The sequence below is a fragment of the Diplotaxodon limnothrissa genome, linkage group LG13, assembly GCF_057381915.1.
Source record: "Diplotaxodon limnothrissa isolate DT_005_m linkage group LG13, D_limnothrissa_male_GT1.1, whole genome shotgun sequence".
Classification (NCBI taxonomy): domain Eukaryota; kingdom Metazoa; phylum Chordata; class Actinopteri; order Cichliformes; family Cichlidae; genus Diplotaxodon; species Diplotaxodon limnothrissa.
In genome coordinates, this window is record NC_140608.1 from 5,989,757 (window position 1) to 6,017,144 (window position 27,388).

The 27,388-nt window shown below is 39.0% G+C and overlaps 1 protein-coding gene across 3 annotated transcripts in view; it reads left to right on the forward strand.

The window, feature by feature from the left end:
* camk2g2 (calcium/calmodulin-dependent protein kinase (CaM kinase) II gamma 2) overlaps nt 1–27,076 on the forward strand; it is a 78,222-nt gene extending 51,146 nt beyond the window's left edge. The window contains exons 7-23 of one of the 3 annotated variants that reach the window (XM_085369698.1): nt 231–333; nt 1,201–1,284; nt 1,638–1,732; nt 6,133–6,255; nt 8,100–8,183; nt 8,265–8,307; nt 9,009–9,068; nt 12,328–12,368; nt 16,340–16,417; nt 18,577–18,621; nt 19,494–19,548; nt 22,428–22,532; nt 22,883–23,011; nt 23,712–23,787; nt 25,054–25,148; nt 25,607–25,858; nt 26,898–27,076. In XM_085369698.1, coding sequence (XP_085225824.1) covers nt 231–333; nt 1,201–1,284; nt 1,638–1,732; nt 6,133–6,255; nt 8,100–8,183; nt 8,265–8,307; nt 9,009–9,068; nt 12,328–12,368; nt 16,340–16,417; nt 18,577–18,621; nt 19,494–19,548; nt 22,428–22,532; nt 22,883–23,011; nt 23,712–23,787; nt 25,054–25,148; nt 25,607–25,839 — 1,449 coding nt within the window. In that variant the 3' untranslated portion in view covers nt 25,840–25,858; nt 26,898–27,076. The remainder of the gene's footprint in view (nt 1–230; nt 334–1,200; nt 1,285–1,637; nt 1,733–6,132; nt 6,256–8,099; nt 8,184–8,264; nt 8,308–9,008; nt 9,069–12,327; nt 12,369–16,339; nt 16,418–18,576; nt 18,622–19,493; nt 19,549–22,427; nt 22,533–22,882; nt 23,012–23,711; nt 23,788–25,053; nt 25,149–25,606; nt 25,859–26,897) is intronic. The other 2 variants (XM_085369696.1, XM_085369697.1) reach the window with 2 other exon arrangements.
* Nucleotides 27,077–27,388: the final 312 nt, after the last annotated feature.

Below are 27,388 nucleotides of genomic sequence, written 5' to 3' on the forward strand. Positions count from 1 at the left end.
GTACCAATCTGCTATTATATTCATTATTTTTATTCTATTGGGGAATGGAAATAATTTATCAAAGATTACCAAAAGGTGAGGATTTGTTTGTCCTTTATTTAATAATAATTACAGTTTATAACTTCTTTTCTAACTTGAGATTTGTCTGACAAAAATAATAATAATAAAATCAGTCACTAGGGTAAAGGTATTCTTCATTCTGAAGAATTATTTGTGTCTCTGTATTGCAGCCAGAAAATTTGCTCCTGGCCAGTAAGATGAAGGGAGCGGCGGTGAAGCTTGCAGATTTTGGCCTCGCTATTGAGGTTCAAGGGGACCAGCAGGCGTGGTTTGGTAAGAAAGATCATTTATTAAACTTAATCTGTAGCATTTCAAATGATGTGTTGTTGATGTTCATGTAACATCATAAATTTGAGGTTTACATTTAAAAATGCAGCAAACAGGATAGGCTTAAAGTGATATACAGTGCTGTGCAAAAGCCTCAGGGAAGCCCTCACATCTTTATCATTTGCTGGGACAATTGGAATTTATTGAAATGTGTAAACATACATGGAAATACAATATTTAATGCCAAAACAAAGTTTACAAAATTCTAACAAACTTTGCATTACCACCCTTATTCTTCAACATAGTCTGAAATCTCTTACGCACGCTTTCTTGTAAGTTATTTACCTTTTTCAGTCCAGGCTTCTTGAAGGACATGCAAAGCCCGTCTTTGGCTGTTGGCTGCTGGCTGCCTTTTGTTCCATTCTCTCTGTCAAGATGATCTCACGCTGTTTCGATAATTTTGGGAAGGCCAATCAATGACTGATAGCCTTCCACTGTCACTATTTGGGAATGCTTTAATGCAAAGAATGTACTGAAAATGAGTGAAAAAGAAGACCATCTCCAAAGAAGAACTTGGATAGCTATTGCTCAAGTCCACTTTAAAAAAAATACAAGGATGGTCTTCTTGGAAGGAGAATATAAAGAAATTAGAAGAAGCTCAAGACTTATGCACAGTTCTGCTGGAGTAAGTAGCACAAAGAGATGAAGACTGAATGTTTAGATCATCTCAGCTTGCTAATTTGTTTAAAACACAGCGCTGGCACAAAGCACAGAAAGATGTATGAAACCTGTCATAATGTAGTAGTAGTAATCAGAAGTCACACTGTGTACTGTATATAGGTATAACATGCTTGTATTTTTCTATATTTGCAGGTTTTGCAGGAACTCCGGGGTATCTGTCCCCAGAGGTGTTGAGAAAGGACCCATATGGCAAGCCAGTGGACATATGGGCATGTGGTCAGTCCTAAAGTTTTCAGACTGTAGGCACAGTCATTTCCTAGCAGACCTGTTTTCTCCATTTTTGTTAGATATGGGTTCACTACAGCATTACCATGTCTTTCACAACTCATCTGACTTTGCAATCTTTAAGCAACAACTTCATGTAACGTTCCTGTAACAGTCTTTTCCCTGCAGTAAGTTTTAGTTAAATATTTGATATATTCGGCCGAAACACAACCAGCCAGATTCATAAACAGCAGCCCACATCATTTTAAGTGATAAATGCCCTTAACTCTGCTATAAGCCCAAATAAACATTTTTTTTCTTTTTAACTGTGTATGTACAGTATTTTTTACATTTGTGTGTGTCAGGTGTGATCCTGTATATCTTGCTGGTGGGCTACCCTCCATTCTGGGATGAGGACCAACACAAACTCTACCAACAAATTAAGGCTGGTGCTTATGATGTAAGTACTCACATTCTTGTATTAACCACCCTCTCCTTTTGAACTGTATTGTCATATGTGCAGACCGTTATGATGCAGAATAATGATTGCACTGTGCAGAACTGAATTCCAGCATGGCATTGTCAGTGGACGGAGAATATCACTTTGACTGTGTGTTTATTTTCTGTGTACTGCAGACACAGCCAGCTACACAAACGACACAAGACTTTGTAATGTTTACATTTCCTAGGGAGGGACAAATCCCTATGACTCTCTGTGTCTGCTTTGGATTGTTGGTGTCGTGTTTGGAGGATTCTGAGCTATCAGAGTTGCATTTTTTAACCTTGATGGTGGCTAAACTTGAATATAGTTTGTAAATATATACTGAAATACTAGTTGTGTGAACACAAGTTAAGTTTTTAACTCCTCCCAGAGTGCAACATCAGGCTGGAGACACAGCGTTTACAATTATGACATATTAGAGCTGATTTAAAACAAACAGATCCAGCATACACGGGACAATCTTGGCCTAAATATTGTATTTTATATAAGAGTCAACCGCTTGGTGAGTTAAACTGATATTCTCTTTTTAGTGCTTTTTCCATGCACGTCCATGCTTTTGCTATGCTAAACTATAGATAGATGCCTGAAGGTTTGTTAGTATAATTTTTCAAGTGACAGTTCCTTAGTAATCAGACCATAAAGCTTGTAAAACCTGTATTTAAATTATAAGTGAGTGTGTAAATAAGAGCCAGAGGCACTGTCAGCAGAGACAAACAAATGACGCTCACTAATAAAGGCTGTGCAAACAGACACACTGGGGGTGGAATTACCTGCAACCTGCATATGGTAAAAATTCGGTAGGATATGTATTTCTATAGCACTTTCTCATCAAACTCCAGATTACTTTGTTGCTAGATTCAGCAACTTTTATTGGGATAAATAAAGTAGAAAAACACTGACAAAGGTACTTTTTTGCTTCTATATTTCTCTATAATTGATCATTTTACTCCTAAAAAAAAGCTCAAATCATAGCACAGCAATTATTATCAGGGTGTGTGGTAATTTTGTAGGATGATGCGGTTACAGGATCTGACCCAATCCACGTGCAAAATGGTACTTGAAATCTGATCAAATCTCCCAATTTGGAAAAAATCATAATCTGGGACCTCTTCTCCTTTCTTATACTGTAATCCTTCTTTTGAACAAGTTTATTTTCCATCTGGAGCATCAGAAACTTGGGGTTGGGATTCTTTCTTGGTTTTACTGTCAAAGACTCAGCTCTGCTCCTAGCTGAATTAGCCATTTCATTCTCCACTGTTTTATGTAAGGCATATCCCTGTAACATGCACTTGTTGGCAACTTTATTAACTACGGCTATTTAACAGCTTGTTAAAGTGAGTAATTAATTATCCCGTCATATGGCAGCAACTCATTCAGATGTGTAGACATGGTCAAGACGACCTGCTGAAGTTCAAACTGAGCATCAGAATATGGGCTGGTGTAAGTTTTTCAGATACTGCTGATCTATTGGGATTTTACAGTCATCTGTGTGGTTTACAGATAACGGTCTGAAAAAGAGAAAAATATCCAGTGAGCACCAGTTCTATGTTACATGATGACTGAAATGCAGCTTCAGGCTGATGGGAAGTAACAAATAACCACTCATTATAACCAAAGTAGACCATCAGAAGACCATCTCTGAACAGAAAACCTGTTGAACCATAAAGCACATGTGCTACAGCAGCAGGAGACCACACTGGTTCCCACTCCTGTCAGCTGAGAACGAGGGACTGAAGCTGGAACTGAAAAAGGCTCATCAACATTGCCCAATGACTGATTGTAAAAGTGTGGCATGATGTGATGACTCTCAATTTGTGCTGCAACATTCTGATGGTAATGTTGGGATCTGGTGTAACAACATGAAAGTTCGACTGTTCAGGCTGCTGATGAAAGTGTAATGATATGGGGTTATATATCGTTAGCTTCATAGCATAAGTGCCTAAGTCATTGACTTAGTCAAATGACTTAGGCAATTATGCTATGAAGCTAACGATATACTTGGCACACTTTAGCCCACTTTAGTATCAGTTGAGCACAACCTTCCTGAGTATTGTTACCGACCATGTCCATCCCTCTATGACCGCAGTGTCTACTGATGGCTGCTTCCAGTTGAAAAATGCACACAAAGATCATCTCAAACTGTTTTCCAACACGACAATAAGTTCATTGTACTCAGATGGCCTCCACAGATCTTAATCCAGTAGAGCATCTTTGGGATCATTTGTCATGGACGTGCGGCCGACAAATCTGCAGCAACTTTGAAATGAAATGTCACATCAGTATGGATCAAAATCTCTCAAACTGTTTCCAGCACCTTGTTGAATCTATGCCATAAAGAATTAAGGCAGTTCTGAAGGCAAAAGGGGGTCTTTACTTTAAAACTACTGTTTAAGAATTTACATTTGATTCAGAATATTACAAAAACCTTATTAGCTAGAGCTTCAATAAGCACTTTGGACTTTAATGGAACACATAGTTTTGGGCGTATTCAGGTTAGAGCAGGCGTTTTGCGTTGTTTTTGTACCTGCATCTATGGAAATGAGAGTTAAGTTTCATGACATCTGTGAGGGAATTCGACCTGAATTCATGAAACTTTAATTGTGATACTCTGATCATTTCCTGTTTTCAAATTAGTTCATGTGTATTCGTAACTACAAGGCCGGAGCATCGAGATGAGCTCTGCAGGACACCATCACTTCAAGTGTTGTCAAATAACATGCTCTAAATTCTGTCATGCAAGTAATTTAGAAATTTAATTTTAGTTTTTAATGGCTTGCTACTCGGCATTGTATAACTTTCATCTTGCTGCAGAAAAAATAACTGATACACTATGGGAGAGCAATGGGCTTATTCATCAGCTCTCGTCATTGTCCTCTGGGAGATAGGAATTTATTACCCATATTAATTTACATAATTGGAAGCAACCACATCTAATGAATGTGCATAATATGAACAATAATATGAAGTGACTGACGAGCACTTATAATAATGTGCACTTCTTGGATATCATCACTGTCACACAGATACCTTGAATTTCTGCTTTTTTCTTTCATCGGTAACTGACATCTGATATGTTTGAAGTAAAAGTCTGTTGAAAGCTTGCTTTGACTTTTAGCAGTAAACATGTCTGCTGACTCCACCCTTTTGTTATACCACTGAAATTGCCCATCAAAGACAGACAAATCGTTGCTCAACTTCACATATTAAGACTGTTCCAAAACAAATGAAGTCAAATATGTTTTAAAGAGAAACAAGCAAAATATACTTTTTTAAAATCACAAAAACAGTCACCTAAAGGTGTTGTATGTTGTTTATAAGGTAAAGACCCTACAATGATATATACAGACATAAGAGGGAAATAACCATTCCCCACAGGAGTGTGCACATGTATATCTTATTGGAAAGGTATGTGCCGTTTGTTGTTGCAGGGTATCTGCGCAACACTTTTGTGTACAGTATTGTGTTTCCTGTCTATGTGCGTATGTTCTGGTGCTAACTGTTGTTTGTTTGTACATGTGTGCTGCTCCTTCAACTGTGTCCAAGACAAATTAATCCTCAGAGAGAAAACAAAGGCCAATTTAACCTAATCTGTTCATGGGGGTGTTGTGATAGTGTTTTAATATGACAAATTAAAGATAAACAAATTACTCACATGCCGTGGATGTTATTATGAGGTAACATTGATCAGCTGCTCATAGCCTGTAAAAATTTATGGACACGATTGATTAGCACAAACAAAGTTATATTTATTAATGGATAAGAGCTGTCTGTAAATCTGCAATTAGAGTATTACTTTTCATTGCTACAACCTCGCTTATGACTTGTGTTTGTTCCTGGTCCTGAGAGGTGTGGATATTTGCCCTACAGAGTTAAAAGTTGCAAGTTGCACAACCTTAATTCACTCAACCTGCCTCTGTAAATATATTTTGCTGGAAATTTTCCCTACCCTCCTTTGAATGCATGCACAATGAGGAGAGAGCTGCACCTTCTAAATGATCATACAGTTTGCAGCTCTAATCTGTTACATGTTGGGTAAATACAGGTGCAAACACTGTAGGAAATCTGGTTCAGTCATTTAAATATCACAGTCAATTAAAAGAAAAGCTTTTACTACCATCTTTTTTGGATCTTGTATCTGCGTAAGCATTCTTCGGGCTCTGCAAACTATGTTTTTTTTTTTTTTTTTTTATTGCTCAGTTGTGCTGGAATGCCAGTGTTAAAATTTTAAATATGTGCTAAATATAGAAATGTCTAATCAATGCTAAACAACAGCAAGTTAATCATGGCTTGGAAACATCAGTTTTTGTTTTACCAGTTTTTCAGTGATATGTTTCTTCCTGCTCTTCGCCTTCCTTCAGTTTCCTTCTCCTGAGTGGGACACAGTGACCCCTGAGGCCAAGAATTTGATCAATCAAATGTTAACGATTAACCCCGCCAAAAGAATCACTGCCGACCAGGCCCTCAAGCATCCCTGGGTCTGCGTAAGTCACACTTGTCTTTATCTTTGTTTTTTATGTAGTTTTTCTTGCCAGCTTTAAACAAATCATGTCACAGTTTTTCTTTCTTAAGCACTCTTACATCAGCACAGCCCAGGAACACCTGTCTTACATTGTATTTCATTTCTAACACAGCTATTCAGAATAACAGCACCATCTTTGATCCAAATGGCTAGTTTTAAAAACATGCACAGAATGACATTATATACTAGAGCAGAATTTGTAGCTTTTTGTAGGTTGAGACATAAAAGTTTGGGTTTATTTGTCTCACATTTGGACAAGACGCACATTTAAGGAACTCAGAAAAGACCTGTAAAGTCATAAGTCATAATTTTAACACCAATAACAATTTAACAGCATAAATGTAGTTTGTTATCAGATAAAGCACAAGGACAATAATTTCCATTTTTATTGTTAAGGAGTTGAGTAAGGAGTCGCCCAGATAATGTAAGAGCCCCGTAGGCTTATCTTACAGCTCCCACTTCTAAAAGTTTTCATTTATAAGTCCCTGACAAAGCAGGCTTTTTCATTCTGTTTGGTATCACAGAGGAGTTGGAATACACATGAGCTGCTCCTGCCTGTTGATGAAAAGCTACTCAGGGGAGCATATCAGAGCTGTAGAGCATTAAAAAGAATTCATTGTTGCAGTTGTACACAATGCCATTATTGTCATAGCCTCAAAATGGTGATTAAATGTTTCTTACCAGAATGCACCTTTGGAGTCACGGTCCCTTCCTCTTGTATTTTAATGTTCATGGGTTTTTATCTTTTCAAAGAGATTTTCTAAAGCAGTTCTTCATCTCGTCCCATCGCATATCTGTGAGTTCAATCTCAAGTCAACGATACATATACAGGCTCTATAAAGAAGATGGATGCTTACACATAGATGCTTCAGTGTCAGTGCTATAGAAAAGGTGGTGTATGTGACCACCACCACCACCTCTTCTATATTCACTATATTTAGACAAGAGGGTGGAGTGCTAAGTTACCAGCTAAGATTGGTTTGGCCTCAGTCACAGAGACCTAGAGACCAGTCGCTAAGGAAAAGTGTGCATTTCCCTACTGATTGGCAAATGGTTGCTGGCAGAGAGGGTGCTTCATTAAAAACCTTCTTGTAATTGCTTTTCTCGCAGGTGGATTTTCAAAGTCACCAGTAGTTTGCGTGGAAGTTGCCGACTTGTACGCAAACACTCAACAACTGACTTGGTAGTGAAACTTAAATCGCTACGCATACTGAAAATGGAGAACATTTGCCTTCAGAGTAAATGTTGTGCATTACTGCTGAAACCATTATGTTTTAAAAGGTGCGGCTTTTACTTTGTTGGGAAACTGTCCCCATTTCCAGTTTCATTACAGAATAGTTGGCATGTGTTTGCAGACAAGCAGGCATCCTCTGCTGGGTGACCATGGAAATCTGCTAGTGACCAAAGCTATCACAAGGAGATTATTAGTGCAGCACCCTCTTTGTGACTCACTTTGCCACCGGTTTCTTTAAAAAGATAGCAAGCAGCCTCCCACAACCAACTGCCAACTGGTAATACACATTTTTATCTGATAACCGATGGTTACCAGGTGATAACTATGCGATAAACGGTAAAATATTCCAAAAGCACAGATATAATTAAAAGGTCTTGTTCAGAATAGCACCGGTGAGGCCTAGCAGACAGTGACTGGGTACATCTGCCTGTGTAAGAATACCTGTCTGTCCAATATGGCTGCACCCCTAACTTTAGGTCTTACCAGTATAAAAATGGACAAGTTATTAAAAAAGTAGCATTGACGGTGTAACAGTGATATACTTAATGTTGCCCTTTCCTCTTTACTTAAAGCAACGATCCACTGTGGCCTCCATGATGCACCGTCAAGAGACTGTGGAATGTCTGCGCAAGTTCAATGCCAGAAGGAAGCTTAAAGTAAGCACGAACACAGTTAAACATACACATAACTCACTAGCTTATGCTTATAATCTTGTATATTATTTGCCTTGACTCTAGGGAGCTATCCTCACTACGATGCTCGTGTCCAGGAACTTTTCAGGTGAGCTTTTGTAGTTAGTTTAAAATTGTCAACACTCAGTAGGAGCGCACTTCTTTCCGGAGCCTATCTCTCATAGAAGCCAAGTGATACATGTCACTGTTGTTCTGCTACTGTATCTCCAGTCTACCATCTTCTTCCCTTAGCCACACCGATTGGATTTGATTTTGCACTTCAGGGGTTTGGCTTGGATTTCATCCTCATAAGCAGTTTGATCACAGTGCACTTTTGATTGAACAACCAATTTGCGGGCTGGACAATGGACTAGCAAGCTAATGCACTAATGCTATCGGCCCTGTGTTTATATGCCTTCATGTAAGCAAAGCAGCTCCATTGGATTATGTCCATCTACTTTGTAAAGGCTAAGACTGATCCAGACTGAAGTAAGCAGACCAGCCAGACCTCTGAAATGCTTTGTTCGTAAGCCTAGGCTTGTTTATTCACTGTAGAATAAACAAAGAAGTAAAATCAGTAAGTTGGGGCTCAGACATTTTATTTCTGACAAGATTTTCCCATCTGTTGCTTCACTTCATCCTAATAAAAATGAAGTTTGGTATTACATCATTTTATTGATTAAATTAAAATGTCAAAAACAGTAAGCAGGTCTCTTGGAAGCACAAAAAGTTATTAAAGAAAAAAGGAGACTTTCATGGTTTAGTGGGGCTCTCTCCCAGTAGCGCACTGAATTCCTCTTTGTCTAATAGTGGGACGGCAGCACACCAGTCCTGCCGCTACCACCAGCACGGCCGCAATGGCTCAGGAAGGTACGTTTGCTAGAGGGGGTGTTGGAGTCGGGCACTGCCAGCTTCGTGCTGAGGTTTTTGGCATGTGGCCTGGGCTGCTTGAACCCTCCCCTCCCCCCACCACCACAACCACCTGCTGCCTGCACACTGATGGATCACGTTTATGTGGTCATCACTGCACTGGGGCATCTTACAGTCACAGACAAACATATAAATAAAAGCCGCAGATGAAGCTCAGCTACTGACCTTTCAGTACTCCTGGGCTTCCTAATGGTCTAATAAACAGACCACCTCTCAAGGACTGGATATTTAATTTCCTGTGTCGAACACAACAGCCATTTAAATGACACCCAGCATGACCCTCGGACCTTCTTCCAACTACCCCAGCTGTCACCAAGCAAAGCTCAGGTTATATATCTTTGCATTAGCACAAATATCACAGGTTGTTTTTCTCTGCTGCATCGCCATTTATATTACCAATATGAACAGAAATTCCAGTATTTAACTCGGAACTCTTGCAGCTTTGCCTTCTTCAAATTGATCTGGATCCACAGTACTGATGCCCAGTCGATGCCTGCCTGTGCTCGCTGCAACCTTCCCTTGGCATGGCTCTGGCGCCAACAGCCAGCCAAGCATGTTTATGAGCGTACAGTGCAGTTTGCCAACCTGCATGGGAAGCTGGATAAACAGAATGCAAAGTGTCCTGTGTTAACTATTTTCTTTGTCTCCTCTCTCCTGCCTGCTCTTGTTTTTGTTTGAGCAAATACAACTAAAAAGGAAAAAAACCCAGTTTGCTTCAAACAAAGTGCTTATGCCGTTATCAGGTCATCATTATGCAGATATATATTAACACAAACACAGCGATATCGCTTAGTGGGGTATCAGCACGTGGATGGCTTTGGTTTGTGGTTTCACATTACTGATATTTTTTAACTAAGACAGATCACATTTGCAGCTAATGATTTTTCATTTAGTTAAAATCTCCCTTAACTCCCAATAAACCTTTACGTTACTTAAGAGATTACATCTTGTTCTCCAGTGGCAAACCTTTAGCTCTACCTCTGAGGGTGATGATTCAGGACAGCTTTGTTTTCAGGCATGCTCAAACTAATTAGTTTGTTTGAAGCATACTGAACCTTTAACACGTGTGGGTCATATGACAGTGCTGGCTGCTTGCTTAAAGAGGACTTATTAAGCTTTTCTTTCAGCTGTATATTTTTATTTTTGGAATTCATAGTTAAAAGTTCCTTAATCTTATACAGAGGTCATCATTTGACTGAAGCTAGCAGCTTTAACACTGCTTTCCTCTGATTGGTTGCACCTCACAAACAGGAGTTTGAACAGCAGGTAGGCGGGGCTGCTATATTCAAAAGTAGAGATTACTGTAATAGGAATATCCACACTCTTTGAGATCATGCAAAACCAAATTTAAAGTGCTTAGAGCTCACTTGTACATTCGCTGATGATACAAGTGATGTGCCACGTTTCATAAGAACCCTTGCAACATTATGTAAGTAACAGAAAATAAGGAAAAGTGTAATGGGTCCCCTTTAAAAGCTGGTCATACAGGAAAAAACAGTCTGATTAACAAGAGGATGCTTTGCCGATAAAATGTTAATGACTTTCCCTTTTTTTGCTCAATTCCAACTGTCAAATTTCTTCACTTAACAAGACTCAGTGTTGTCACATACAGTGTTACAGTGAAGAAATCAGACTTGAATTTGTACAGATGACATCCTGAAGTTAAAGGTTTCTGCTGAGAAAGCACCACTCGGCTCCTTTTATGAGGAAGACTTTGAAGTTGATGTTGCATGCCAGACATTTTGATGACTGCATGAACCATCACCGCTGTGAAAATGATTAAAGAATGCCTTTTAACGCGCAGTAACAGCCTGACAGGTGTTGCCTGCAGTTGTCACCTTTCAGTTCAGATGTTAAGATGCAGATATTAAATACATTACTGTTCTCTTACCTTTTTCATTGCCATCCTTCCTTCTTTTTGAATGGAAGGTAAGGGTGAATCATTGGAACATGGCTCAAAGACAAATGATTGTTGGTAAAATGTTTATTTTTAGTGAGTGTTTGTGTGTTAATGCATGTGTTTTATTACATTTCCTTTTTGTCAGGTGGAGTGGTGTCATTTGTGTGTTAAAACTGTCTGGTCAGGTTTTCAGGTTCACATACATGCCTCCTAACAAACTAGATTATAGGGATGAAGGTGGCATTTGACGTGGCCAAAGCAATCTTATTAAATAAATTATCAGCAGTTCTGTAATTGACATTAAACATATATATGTATATTTTACTTGTTTCAACAAAAAACAAGGTAAAGATAAAAAAAATAGCTCTTTTACTCATTCATAAGCTTAGTCATGTATTAATTCTCATTTGCCCCCTGAAAGCAGACAAATAAAATCAAACACTAGAGCAGGATATGAAATATTAGAAGTGTTATGAACTGAGCTGAAACTGATGTTATTACTGTGGAAAGTGAACAAAAAGTGTTTATTGTTTAACATTTTGACAGTTTAGAGGATTATTGGACCCAAAATTATGGTTGAGCCAGAAATCCACACAGTACCATAAACAAATGAAACCAACTTTAAAATGAGCTTTAAAGCTCAGAAAATTAACATGTGGTTTTACTAGGAACTCGTAATGCTGACCTGCTCTCACAATCAGAATCACCTTTTTGAATTTTTTAATTGTTTCCCTGTATAAATTTTTTAATGATTTTACTGTTTTAGAATTTGGATTCTCCATGCAATAGTTGTGAATTACTGACATTTAATTTTTTAACTAAATAAATTTTACAATCTTGGTGTACAAACTGTAACAATGCAGTGGAAATAAAATGCGGAACTTGCACGTTACTGGGCAAAACAATCTGCATAGTCAGTGTAGTGTACATTATAATGAAAAATAATTATGAATGGGGCTACCTCGATGTGTCTGTTTTTATACAGTGATTTCAATTTTGCCAACAAGTTGTGTTTTTGATTTTCACGTTATCATTTTGCTTTGTCTGTATCATCACTACTGAAGTCTCTTTAATTCCCTGTTTATCCACAGTGGTTCATAAAGTAAACTTTTTGATGGGATCGTCCATCATACAACAGCTCTGCTGTTAGAAATATCAATGTGAAGTCAGTTTTGTCAAACCTGATAAACTCTTAGGCCGTCTTTTGTCATGCTGACTGAGTGATTTCAGCTCTTCTGTTGATTGGACAGCTGTCCCCCTTAAACTGCGTCCTCATCATCTTTTCTCACTTTCTTTCAGCGTGTAAAACCTTACTAAACAAAAAGTCGGACGGTGTGAAGGTAAGCTCTCTGACCCATGAGGGTTTTCTTGATGTGACTTATGTACTTAACTTACTCTCCTTATCTTTATCTCCTTTTTGGTCTGTCCCCCTAATTACTGTCTGAGACCATTTTTAACTGTGATATGATGGAACAAGATCAATTAGATCACCTCTGTGCTCTGGTGCAACATGGTCTTTTTTCTAAAGTCTGTTTAATATATTTTAAAGATTTTTGTGACTTAGGGGGATAGGATTTATTTTAGAAATGAACTAGGTACTTGATTATGTTCATAAGAAATCAGTTAACTCACATTGAGATTAAAGTAGATCTAACGAGCTTACCTAAAGATTAAAAAGCTTTTAAAATGGTGTTTTTAACCAGCCGCTTTTCTTTGACTCACAGCGATTTTTGTTTTGATCAACAGTCAGCGTCAGTGCATGCAATGAACTGCCGTACTCACCAAGGGCAAAACAAAACTCCCATTACATACAGTAACTTAAACAGTAACTAAACCCTTAAACATTAGAAAATGCACAACCAGTTATTGAACACCAATAAAATAATTTCCAATATTTTTTTCTATTTTTTAACCCCCCTTTTTATTTGCAGCTGATTCAGATTTTTCTGAATCCCTTTATCTCATCTTTATTCCTGTGTAAGCTTGTGCAGCTGTTTTGTTTTTTACTATCTTTCTGGGATCAATCTGGCAGCTTCACCTTTTTGTCTTTTTTGATTAGTTCCCGATGAATCCTTATTTTTTTTCCCTCCTCTTTTCCATTGCTGTCTGTCAGAAAAGGAAGTCCAGCTCAAGTGTTTGTTTGATGGTGAGATCGGCTCTGTCGTTTTTGTTCATTTTTTTTTTTAAACTTTTTTTTTGTCCGTCTTCTTTGCGAGTCTTTGCCCGTCCAGCTCTCCCTTTACCCTCTGTTTCATTTTTTTTTCCTTTTGTGCAGAGATGCTTTAGGGGTCGTTTATGGCAATTTTTGTTGGATTTTTCCAAATTCATACAACATCCCTGCATTCCCTTCCTCTGGAAGCGCCACCAAAACCATTTAAAGAAATAATACACACACACACGCTCTTCACTATCCAGTTACCCCCTTCTGATGTGCGACTCATTGACCCATGGATCTGCATTTTCGCTTCATACCTGACCATCACCGTGGGACAACTGAATCCCTGCTAATCTCAAGATACCACCATTTTTCTTTTTTTCAGTTGTTGCATGTTTATCGTACCCTCATTATGTTTCATTTAAGTGAATTCTTCTTTCCCCTTTTTATCGTAAATAAAACGGCTGTCTTTGTCACCTGCAGATAAATTCTCCGATATGAGCTAGAGAAAGTGTGAGCTTCTAAATTCTGAATATAAAATAATCAAGTAAAAAGATTGTTTTCTTATTTTTCAGGTCTGTTGATCTGTTTGGATGGCTACATTTTTCCCTCACTACATTATTTTCCAAAGTAAAAGTGATACAAAACTAGTTAATAGTGTACATTTATTAGTGGTAGGTTTGCATATCTGTGGAAAACATAACAAAATAATTGCTTTAGCTGCTTTAAATACAAAGTCCAGTTTATCCTCATCTCTCCCAAAAGACGTTACCCTTTCAAAAGAACATAAAACTTTATTAAAAGAAAAGTACTACACAGTTTTGTTTATTTTTGTAGATGGAAACTGAGGTTCAAGATTGCAGGTTGTACTAAGAAATATCTCGGTTTGAGGCCTAATTAGCATTTTCAGACATTAATAACATGCTGTTCTGAATATTTTGATTCTGGTAAACAGCCTTTTTGAGGAGGCTTGGGGGGGAATAATCTTAAAAGGACCTCATGTTTGTGTTTCTGTGCTTTTCTATTCCAAATTCTGCTCAAGTTGTTTTAATAGCACTGAAGTGCTCAGATTCACCAAGTTAACAGATATGGGGTTTTTTAAAGAAAGAGGAACAAGGCTACATGTCGGCTCATGACCTTGATCAATTAGGTCCAAACAAAGTGGCTCCACAATGCTGTCATGATTGCAGGTGGAAATATATTTTTTATATTTGAACTTCTTGAAAGTTAAATGTTTCTTATTCATGAGAAATGTTTCTCCTCCAGCCCTGAAATGTAGTAAAAGATGTCAAATCTGTAATCTGCCTTGTTGATGGTGTCAGCATTGCACATTAGTTATTCTGTTAGAAGTTGTTCCTAGTAGGCCTCAGAGACTGCCAAAATACTGTTTAAAGTCACACTGGGGTAATTTGCTCTTCTGAGAGTTGCAGAAAAACAGCTAAAAACTCCCAGCACTTTGGCCTTAATCTTTCACTGACGTAATCCATTCGTCCACACCTCTCAACTTTCCTGTGGGAATATTTGTATTCCCCTTTCCTTCCAGTTAGCTCGAGGCCAAAAGGAGAGTCCAGCTGAAACAGTGTTCTCTTGTTCACATCATACATTCCAGCCTCAGTCTGCAGCTGTAACATAACCTATATCTTAGTCATCCAGCGGAAACATTACTACAGCTTTTAGGAGCAAGCGAGTGAAAAATTATGTTAACTCGTAAGCAAGACAGAAATATGCTTAAAAGGACAGAAATATCCAAACGTGTAGTCCTTATGGTTTTTAAGCTCTCTAAACACATAGATCCTACATTTTCCATAATGCAATCAACACCATCTTTTTGTCATACCCTCTCTGCCTGCTGAATAATTTTTTTACTGTACCTGGTTGTTTTGTTTTTTGTTTTGTTTTTGCTTACAAAAGCTAATTTTTGGCGAGTTTTGCAGAACGTTTCTTTATGGCTTGCACAAATCACCACAGTGAAGTAAGAAACGCATTGTAAATGTGTCTCCTAGCTTGGATTGCACTTCATGACTTTAATTATATTAGTAGATTCTCCAAGAGTGCAGCCAATGTCATTTTAATTACATTTTGTACTACCTATATCATAGCTAAACAGAAATATGAATTCAGAACATATTTTTTAAAATTAAACCTTCCTTCAGCTGTAAAAGGCTGATGTTGTATTATCGTCATCCTGCCGTGCGGGCAGGACCAAAGTTCCTGAATGCAATAACTCCAGAATGAAAAAACACAGGAGCTTAAATTCCACCGTAGGTGTATTTACTAAAAAAAGTTGTGACCTCGACCTTAATGCCATGTAATAACTTGAGAACAAGGCAATGTATGATTTTCAAATTGATACAACACGTGTATCCACTAGGAGGCTGAGGGGGTATCGTTGGCCGCTGTATTTTGTTTTCTTTAAAATTAAAATTTAAATGTTGCTGTGAGTGTTTTTTATATTAGCAGCCAACATTTGAAAAAGGTTTAGACAGATTTCACTTTTTAAAACTCAAAGCCATAAATAGGATCTGTTCAAGATGATCCTTTAAGTAGTTTTGTGTGTAAAATAGGCTTTACTGTTATCTTTGCGTGAGCTAATGAAGGGGAAAAACAGCTTAAACCACATATCTGTTGCATGTGTTCACACAATAGAGAAAAACCTGCTACCCAAGGCCTTTCACTGCATGCACAGACCTGGACTGCTGAGCTCGCTTTAGATACAGACTGATTTCTCTTTCTATCTCAGCAAATGATTCACATTTTTTTAAGTGCTGGGGAAGAAAATAAGTCATTCGCCCTTAATATATGCTTATTGTTAAAATGCACTTTTCTGTTAACAATTCACAATTTTATTAAAGGCATAAAAATATTTTGTTTTGGTTACTTTGTATCTATGAGTTCTATGATCATGAAAAGAAACGTTAAAACTACATGCAGAGCAGAAATACTGATGATTGCACCTGCCCTTTAAAATGCAAAGATAGGAAGGTGCAGATAAATAAATTAAGTTTAACATCTGCACATACAGCTCTTGCCCTGACTGTGCAGCGTATAGTCCGTGTAATGGCTCCATTCCTTTATTCCACCTATGATTCCCATAGCTTGGTTCATGGTTTAGTGGGAGGAGTGGGAGTCACTCTGTGTTGTGTTTCTTTGCCCCAGTCGCAGGGAAACAACAGTAAAAACAGTGTAGTAAGCAGCAGCACCAAAGACAGCAGCATGTCATCTTCAGCACCAATGGTACCTCATCTCTATTTGGTTTCTTTGCTTTTAATAGCATCATTTCATTGTTTCCCATCTTCTTATCGTTTAGTTCTATCCCCTCATAATCTTTTTGTCGCTTCCCGTATTAAGTAAAACCTTTTCCTTGTCCTCTGTCTCATCGATCATTGTCTGCGTCTCTGCTTCCGTTTCGAACACAAACTGTGATCTTGGCGGTGAATTTGATGACTTTAAAATTAAATGACTGGCTTGCCCCTTTGAGTTTGTCTCTCCTGGCTTGTGTTTTACCCATACCTCCGTGGACACACCTTCATATATTTACCCGGTGCCTGACAGGTAGACAAATGACTTTCATTTTCCAGTACAACAGCAGACACTTCAATCAAGTTCTGCTCAACCACATCCTTGTGACTCCTTTGTGTGTTCAACTATGTCACCAGAGCTTTGTTGATGCTTTGCCTCTGAAGTGGAGGTTATTGCCTCTACATCAAAAGATGACCTTTCACAAATTGCTCTTCAATTTCTGAATGGTAAATGATGGGGGCTTCTGGGTAAAACAGCAGCCTGAGTTGACAAATGAAAAACAAGCCATATTTTTGCAAGAGGATGCAGCCCCTGTGTTTGTGGGATCGAGTCATTTATACAACATACAAGAGTTTGTATGATGTTTGTCTCAGGTTGGTTAAATGGAAACGATGGCAACATAACACACGACAAGGAAATGTGCACTGAATGTGTACTTCATTTCTAATTAATACAAAAACTTTCTGTCTCCTGACATAAGTATCATGCCTATCATGTCTTAAGCCTAGCATAAGACTAAACCAAAACATCTAAGTAACAAAATCTAGCACAAATAGGCGTTTTGAAGACTTAAGAATGTTTCCAGTAATTAACTTTCTCTATAAATTCAAAATGTCATTTCATACTGTTTGTTTTCTTTAACAAGATATTTCCAGTCTTTATTGCTAGCTTTTAGTCTTATTGAATCTAACATAGTAAAAAAAAGATTTGGTATTTAATTGTTGTAATTTTGTCATGCTTGTCTGAATGTCAGTGGGATTACTTGTAAAAATAAAGATTACATTAAAACAAATAAGACCTTTTTTGCTAAATTTAGTCCCAAATAATGTTAAAAAGAAGGTAAACTTATCTTACCTTAGCTTGCCTTTTTTTGTCAGAGCCAGCCCACACTCTCCAGTTTCAAAACAGCAGATCTCAACAGTCAAAATCCTCAGTTTAAAGCTTTATAAAAGGCTTCCATCATTTATGTACGACATTTACCACACAAACATAACAGCATCAGTATTTTTATTTTAATCTGCAAGAATGCATTTGTATTTTTATTTTTATATATATATATATATATATATAAAAATAATATTTGATTCTTATAGAGCACAGACTGCCTTCCCAGCAACTGGACCAGTCCCCATAAGAGTTTACAACCTGGGACTGTCGTCTCGCTGCCATTACTTGTAATACTTTAAATTCTGCATAATCCCATACGTCACTGAAGGGGCTGCATCTTCTAAAAGTTGGGTCCAGGGTTGGTGGAGATCATGCAAGTGCTCCTGACTGACTAAACCAGGATACCGTGGGTTTGTTTTCCACACTGTCCAGTACTTGAGCTCTTGAATTGCTTTGTGCTAAATGTTTATGTCACAGGGTCAAGGCTGGGGATGAGGAGTTGTTGCACAAACACAATTCACCATTAAACCAGTCTTCAGCCCACATGGGATGGAGGGTTGAGATGTGAAATATTATCTAGTATTTATCCATTTACTAGCTTAGCTTTAAAGTCACTATAGCTATGTGTAGGTTTTTGTAATATGGTTTACAAATTGCAAACCCCTCCTCCTCAGTCATGGCCTTGGCTGGTGGTGGATATGTGTATAGCTGTGTTCATGGCTGTTTTCATCCATTTCGGAGGTTCTAAAACAGTCCTGTAGGCCACAGTGCTGGTGAATGGGGAAACAGACTGATACTGAGCGCCTTGACATCAACAATCATGGATTTTTATTACCATAAATGTTCCACAGCCTCTGCACTGTGCTTTGTTTTGGTGTGCCCTCATGCGTCTGTCGTCATGATATTCCCTGGCATCTTTTGCTGGTGCCCACCCCCTCCCTATCATACACTCCCTGCATGGTAAAGTGTCTCCTACCTCCCCCCAGGAAGCCCAGACAACTGTTGTACACAACCCAGCAGACGGCACCAAGGTAAGCTGCTTCTACTCCAGCCTCAAGCCACCAGCCACTACTACTAACACTCGTGGAGGATTTTCTCTAATATTTCTGCATACACCACCATTAAAATAATTATACACTTCATGTTTAAGGTGATAATCTGCTTATGTAAGAACACAGGAATACAACCTTTGATATTTTCATAGTTTTTTTTTTTTATTATTATTTTCAATCTGCTTCCCTTTGAGATGGTTTAGTTGATCCTCAGTTTTTTTTCCCCTCAGAGCACCTGATATTGACAGACTACAAACTTTTCATTGCCTTTTCCAAACTTGCAAATACTCATGGTACCCTACTACTACTCCTTATGTGAAAGAGAAAATCCTACACGCACAAACAGACTCTTTACTAAAACAGGAACCAAGTGCCGCACAGCTTTCACTGTTGTGTTGGTGCACACACGTTTGTTAAATACCAGTGTCACTACATATTCAAATGCTGATGGTGTTGCACTATTTCCTGTACACTGAAACTTTTCTCACATTGCCACATGGGCATGTTTCCTCTCGAGAAGCGGTTCTGCACTAATCTTCTCTTACACACGCCTTCCTGTTAAAAATTCATTTTAAACTGCTCCCACACGTTGCCGTAATGTGTGGCTCTCTGCGCTTCTCTTCGCTGCTGTTCTGGCTGGTTTGTGCTCCTGGGAGGGAGTCATGTACCCGTCCATCTGTCCATCAGGTTGTCTCTGTGTTTTTATAGGTGTCTAAAGCATCCCAAACCTGTCTCAGCTACAAATTAAAAGATGATTGTCCACCTCTCCCTTATCCAACTTTTTCCTCTTCCACCCACTCCTCCTCTCTCCATCCACCTCTCTTTTTGTCTCACCCCTTTGTGTTTGACAGGGCTCCACTGAGAGCTGTAATAACATTGAAGAGGAGGAGATGAAAGGTAGGAAAGGTACTTGTCCAACTTTCACCTACTCTGCATGCATTGGTTCACTTTGCATCCAATCCAGATCAGATAGATTAAAAAAAAAAAAAAAAAAAGACAAAATATTTATTTCCTCGCTTTATGTTAAGGTGATGCATGTCCTCTAGGTAGAGCTTTCAGGAATCTGTCAACTCTGCTTTTCCACTACAAAAAGCTTCCGTCAGAGCACTTCAGGCTGGGATAGTCAGTACGTTTTGGAGTTGGAGGAGCATTGCAGGAAAGAAACGCTACGTCTGAACGCTGTGCTGTGCATGTTGACTGACTTAAACAGTACTGCTATGCCAGATAATATGCTTTTTCTGTTGTCTCGACTAATTCCTGTAGGAGGGCCTAATGGGCGAGCCTTGTCCTCAATGCTGCACTCACACTAAGGAAAATAACCAAAAATATTGCAAGCATGTGAACTTGTGAGCTTGTTGGCGTTGAAATAGATGCTATAAGACGGGGTCCAGGTGTGTGACTAGTCAGTTGCAGTCGTCAAAGAAACTTTGGTGCATCAGAACGGCAATGAAATGACAAAGGAGTCAGTCCTGATTGAATAATGTCAGGTTGGCAATTAAATGCAGTCTGCTTGTGATGGTATGGGAGTTAACGGTGACAAGTCGGCACGAATCTGCTGCTTCCTACACACAGAAATTCACATTAACTACTTATACTCAGAAGATTTCTCCATAAAGAGAGATGTATTGCTCCAGGACAGATATTTAACTGCAACCTTGCTTTTATAAAGCATTATAACCAGAATACAACCATTTGGCAACCAGTTGATTTGGGTCCTTGCTGTAAAAAGCCATGCCGCAGATGAGTTGTGGTCATTGATGCTGACTGACTCAGATTGATGACAATGTTTGTTTGTGAATCAGATGGAAATTATATACAAACATTTACTAATCTGTCCTGAGAAGGATTGCAGTCGGTCTGAGTCAGAAGCATCCCACCAGGTGACCTGTGCAATCATACGGGTAATCAGTTGCCAAATAAAATTCAGTGCAATGAACCATCTTTTTTACTTCTTCTTAGTTGCAAGGTTCGTATTTTTACTTAAGTGACTGAGCTATAAGAAAGTTAAATATCAAAGCAGGATGAAGGTTTGCAGTCCTACCATTTATTTGGGATAGATTGTTCTACAAACAACAAATGAAACTAACGTTAATTACTTCAAAGTAATTTTTTTGTCTTTTCTGGAGGATTATCTGCAAATGTTTTGAAAGATGCTGTAATCACTTTAAAGTTCTGCCCGTTGTGACTTTTAATCACAGTTGTATTAGAAAGTGAAAGCCATGGCTTTGGTGAGCAGTACCTCATGGATCTGCGGCAGGGATTAGAAAGAATGACTGAGAGTAAACACTGCTGTGTGTAGAGAACAGGAGTATTCTGCTCTTACAGTAATTACATCATCATCTGAATAAGTCCAAACAAAGGATCCCTTGGTAATGACACCTCCAAAGCTCACTGTTGTGTGTTCCACGTGACGGTATCTTTGCCTCATTTCGATTGTTGTTTGCGTAAGTGTGTGTATGCTGCCATCAAACACCACTTAAGCCTTTAATTAAGCTATCTTCAGCCTCAGGAATGACCTTTTAAGGTTTCTCAGTTGAAAGAAGTAGCACAGAGCTACCTGCAGCTTACCAGAAAGGAGTTAATCCTGTTACTTAAGGCGATGTTCATGGATTTACTACCACTTGATCTTAAAAAGCATCACTAACATGCAATCAAGATGCCTTTGTTTATCATGTCTCTATTGTCTATCTCTGAGTTTGAATGCTTTTATAATTTGTTGGATGAAAGAATCTGCTTGATTAGTGTTAGCTCTTTTGTCTACAAGGCTGGATGTTAAATCTTCAGGTTGTGCGCAGTGGTTTGCACCATCCCTTCACAGCAAGAACATTCTGGGGTTGAATCTCCGGGCTCTTGCTGTGTTTCCATCTGGTAATCCGGACAAAGACATGCATATTAAATTGGCTGGAGTTGTGAATAGAGTATAGATAGAAATGCGTAAATACGTAGAATAAAGTGATGTGTGACTATGGTAAAATTGACTTGTGGTTTTAAGTGCTTCAAGTGAACAGTAAGAAGAGCTTGTGTCTAACACAAAACACAAGAAGAAAACAGGAAAGGCCTTAAAGATAAAGAACAAATAAGATATATCAAGCAGATTGTGTTCAGATTTCCAATCTTCTGCAACACGATGAACTAAAACTCTTCACTTTAAACTTAGTTGTGCTGCAGTCTCCTAAAACCAACTGTAATTAAACCGTTGCTGCAGAATCGTATGCCATTTTGTCCTGGTATTTGCTGCACATTTGAGGCCAGTAATAAATTCCGTTGTTGAAGGTTGTGTTGTGTGTGATCTTTCTCATTTCAAAATTAATCTCTGAAATTAGACATCAGGCTGCTGTGTCTTAATGCTGAAAGCGCGCTCACTTCAGAGCACAAGTGTAGCGCGTTTGTCATGTCCAGCTTGTGTTTCTTTGTAGTTTCTGGTTTGTGCAGCTGGTTTCTATGTTGCAGATCAGCTCTTTGTGTCACTCTTTTTATCTTGCGTTGTGTGATAATATGCGCAGCAATAGCTTGTAGTGCCAAAACATTTAGCCAGCTAATAGAGAAGTCATTTTGCAGTATAGCATTCAATAAACTTGATGATTTGCTGATTTCCTTTGGTTTACGTGAGGCTTAGAATTGCATACCTTTCAAAGATGTGATTGACACTGGCAGCCAGTGAGTTTAAGGTGGATTAATGGATGGACAAATGATGAGTTCCTCTCAGATTTTAGGAACACCCTGTGGCCTGCCAATCAGCATGTTTCTGTATGTTTGTTTGTATGTGTGTCCTGTGATGAGAGCAGCGGCCACCAGTGACTCTACCAGTACAGACAGTGCAGGGTTAACACAGTCCAGCACTATTGAGGAGCAGGCGCAGACCCCGTCTCCTCAGTGCCCACCGCTCACCTGTAAGTCAGCTGCAGTTCACCTGATTCGCCTCTCAGCTCTGACCTTTCTGGCCTTTTCCTGCCACACCAGACAACAATATTTCAAGACCAAAATAAAACAAGCAACACAAGACATTATGGCGGTAAAACAGCGACACATGAATAGGAATATTAGCTCTTCGAGCCATCACCGGCGCTTGTACCATTTCCAGCCCTACTGTGCTGCCATCTACTGGCGCTCTAATATAACTACAGTTTACTGCTTCCCTTCTGTACTATATCTGTATCCAACTTCTTCAACCCACTATTTCATATATTGCAAAGTCATGTATATAACCTTATTTTACCGGGATGACTGTATCTACCTGCAGCTGGTCCCCTGCAGGAGGCTGTTAGCAGCCCCAGTGTTCCTGTAGCTCAGCCCAGCCCAGCTCAGAGCTCGTGTCCTGCACCAGAGTTCACTCTTTCACCCCCCACAGGCAGCAGCAACCTGCAGCAGAGTAAGTGACAGGCAGGTTTTGGTGTGTTTGTGCAAAGGCTCCGAAAGCCTTTTGTTCAAACTGTGCGTCATTTGTTGACAGAAGACTTTATGGACATGCAGGTCTGAGTTTTGCTGGACGTTCTGGCTTAGCTGCTGCATGTTAGCTGATGTCATTTACAACATGAGAATCCATAAAGTCTGGTGTGTGAAAATCTCTGCTGATTACGCTGTGAGTGCGTACATGGAGTTAGTGGCTTTGTGATCATCTCTGCTACAGATTCAGTTTAATAACTGGTGTTTTTGATGATGATTAACCTTGTGCAGTATTTTTTGGTGTTCTCAAATTCAAAAACTGTAGTAAATGATCGGTTTTGTTTGTGAAATATTTTTGGAATTCCTTCAGTCGAGAGAAGTTAGCTTAGGTGTTTGTTTTAGAGATTTCAGGGTTCAGTGGCCTGTTGAACATTGCATACAGCTTCAAATACTCTTGATTCTGTGTTCAGTATGTGATGTGTTTGGGTGACCTTAAATGTCACTGTCATTTATACCAGAGGCGGTGTTCCCGTGTGTAGAGCTTATTTCAAATGTCAGGCAGTAAGTTGAGGGAAAGCATGCGACGTGGATGTGCATGTTCAGCCTCCAAATGATCCCTGACAATCTGTGACCTCTTGTGTGCCCGCCCTCCTCTTCCCACCACCTCCTCCTCTCTCTGCTTGCAGCTCGTAAACAGGAGATAATAAAGATGACTGAACAGCTGATTGAAGCCATCAACAATGGCGATTTTGAGGCTTACACGTAAGTTTTTATATATAAATCAATAGTATTTTGTGTGTCATCAGTGTTCAAGTACTCTTACAGCTCTGTGCTAAAGTTTTGAGCTAGTACCACTAATTGAGCAATAGTTCTTCAGGCTGTCTCGAGGTCTTTCAAAGCTTAGATGCTTTTTTCAGTCCAGTATGCGACCGTTTTGAAAGGAATGTTTTGGGGGGTGGGGGCTTTTCCTTGCTGTATTAAGCCACTTAACACTCACTTGTGAATCATTCACATATGAAGTGTCTACACAGACAACTTAGCAGAGAACCAACTGAAAATTTTATCTTTAGGCACTTTGTTTATAGCAGCAGGTGACAAAAATACAGTTTGTTCCCATTTCTTGTGTTGAATTTAAGGAAAATGCCATCAATAACATAGTTACACAAGAATAAAAAAAAGAGCTATTAGCACAAAGAGCTATTAGCTGCAAATGTGTTGCATCTCAGAAGGGTGTGCAGTGTGTCCATAAAAGATTGATAAGTGTTGGACAAAAACAAGAAGTGGCAAACTTAAAAATGTATCTACAAGAGATGAACAGTATTTGAAAGACCTGACACAGAACCTGAGAGATGCCTCATCTTTACTATGAATCCAAATTTGACATTTTTGGTTCAACTTGTCATCAGAATGAATGGAGGTTGTTAGGAAAGAGGTTCAATAGTGAGGCCATCAGAGTCTGATCTACCATGTATTTCCATCGGGAAAGTATCTGATTGGCAACAGCTTCATTTGCACTGTCAGTGCAGTAAAAGCATACCTGAATAGAAAACACACTATGGAGCACTTTCAGCCATGGATTGGCCTCCCCAGAGCCTGGACCTCAACATCACTGAAGCAGTTTGAGATCACCTTGTCAGAGAAAGGTACAAAAGGCAGCCAACATCCAAAGAAGAGCCTTAAGTTTCTTTCAAGATGCCTGGAGAACTATTCCAGGAGAAATTGCAAGAAAGCTTGCATTAAGGTTCAGGCTATGTTAAAGAGTAAAGGTGGTCATACCAAATATTGACTTTAGGTTGTTCAAGCTTATACAAACTCTGTTTCTGCCTTATACGCTGCATTTTTGTACATGTTTAAACATGTAAAAGATTGAGCCCATTTTCCTAGCAAGAAATTAGAGACAGCTCAGGACTTTTTCCACAGTGCTGTAGATTACTATGAATTTCTCCTTTTATTTTTTGGTCACATTTGCAGATTTTACTCTTTGTCATTGTTCACGTGAGGATTCTCTTGATTGATTTTTCCTCACAGGAGAATCTGTGATCCAGGACTAACTTCTTTTGAACCGGAGGCCCTTGGAAACTTGGTCGAGGGAATGGACTTTCACAAGTTCTACTTTGAGAATCGTAAGTTACTTGATTTAGTGGATTTTTCCTTCAGTTCTTGAGCCCTTTGAATCCACAGGGGCAATATAGTTGGCATTTGCTAACAAGAGTTTAGCCTACAGTGATATGTTCATTTACTAAAGTTTTCATTTAATGGTCAAATGTAACCAAACATGTTGGATCTCTCTACCCTCTAATTTAAGACTGCAATAAATTTTTAAAGTTGTAGAATCTGCAAGCTTTGCTTCCTCTTTTTCTCTTTTCTTTTAATTTAATAACAACATTTGTCCAATTTACAATCTAAAATCTAGCAGATCATCAGTGTTTTGAAGTGGTGAATCCAATGAATTAAAGAAAATATTAAATTAATAAAAATATATGGAATAAATGCAGCTGGGACATTAAAGCCATAAACACTACAATGTGTCAATTCTACCTTTACAAATTAAGTTAATGCATTTTGCATTTTTCCATCATAGTTCTGAGTAAAAACAGCAAACCGGTGCACACCACCATCCTCAACCCCCACGTCCATCTGATCGGCGAGGATGCCGCCTGCATCGCCTACATTCGTCTGACGCAGTACATAGACGGCCAGGGACGGCCGCGTTCCTGCCAGTCTGAGGAGACTCGTGTGTGGCATCGCCGTGACGCCAAATGGCTCAATGTGCACTTCCACTGCTCAGGGGCGCCAGCGGCACCCCTGCAGTGAACTGAGAACTCAGGCCCAGGTAAGGTGATGCCACCACCTCAATACGACAGCCTGAAAGGTGCAATAACAGTTCAATGCCGCATAAAAGCATTAATGTGGACTGCAAAATGTCTTCGCACAGGTTATTGGGTTCTTTAATGATTTTTGGTGTGCAGCATCAATCTAAATTGCAGTTTTTAATACTTAGAGCACTGAAATCTTTTTGTCCATCTCCCATCTACATTATCAAACACTTTAGCATTCAACTTTATTTCTGTCACTAGGCAACTTCTACAACTGATACTCCATTATTTTGGTTTTTGTGTATAAAATTTCAACAGCATCGGCTAAAGCTAGATCACCTAAAACTCTAGTGGCACATTAGAGAAGCAGGCCTGTGCAACAGTTTAATGATATCCATCAGAGTTTAAAGGTACTCATTGTAATCAGAGATATTAGGCAAAGAGCTGAGTCGCATACAATATGAAGCATGTTGTCCATCAATATAATAATAATGATAATACTTTATTGATCCCTGTGGGGAAATTCCTCTCTGCATTTAACCCATTCACTCAGTGAAGCAGTGGGCAGCCAGTGTACCTTGCTCGGGGGTACCTCAGGGTAGCCAGTCAGTGGATTGGAAGCCGACCACTCTACCTACTGAGTTATCCCTGTAATATGTATAAGTAAAAGAAGAGTGATATTCCTTTTACTGTATTTAGACAATAGTGAAAACAAGTCAGTTTAATAGAAAAATTAAGGGGCTTTTTACAGGGATGCCCTGTGTTCCCCACTGCATTCAGTCCACCAGCTGTGGAAACTGAGAAGAATCCATAACACAGTAAAATATTCTTAGTGTATTTATGTGGCGCTTTTCAAGATAACTATCACAGAAAATAGCTAAAAACAAAGACAAGGAGATAGAAAATATAGTTTAAAAAGATTAGTTTTTAATCTGCTTTTTAAAAGAGTCCACAGATCTCAGGCTCAGTGGGAAAGCATAAGCTCTGTGTCCTTTAGTTCTCATCCTCAACCCCGAGACAACTTACTCACTAACCGCAGTGCTCTCCTTTTTCCAGCTTTGCCTGAAGTCTAAAGCTATTGGGAGCATTTATTCTCCGTGGTCGGAGCGGTGTCTGGATCCTGCCCAGGAAGAGGCTGCTTGGAAAACACCAATGTGGGAAACATACCTTACAATTTAAAAAGAAAAAAAGCCACAAACCAAAAAACAATAAAAATTAAAAGAAAAAAAAAAAAAGCATATCTTAAAAGCTCGACTGAATGACCGACCACACCGACCAACACCAATCCAGTCCAACCCTAGCTAGATGATGTTGGGGCCCAGCTGATGTCAGCCCCTTTTTGCAGATGGTGCATGCTTCTGGTGGCAACACAGGGGTGATGCTGTCCCGATCCTTTTCTCCCATGGCCTTCATTTCCCCACTCTTTGTTCGTCTGCCACGTGGAAAAGTATTAACATGTTCAAAATTATGTATAACAAATGAAAAATAAGTACACTTCGCACAGAGACCGGGGCAGCGAGGACGTCTGGGGAAAAAGTGATTTCTGT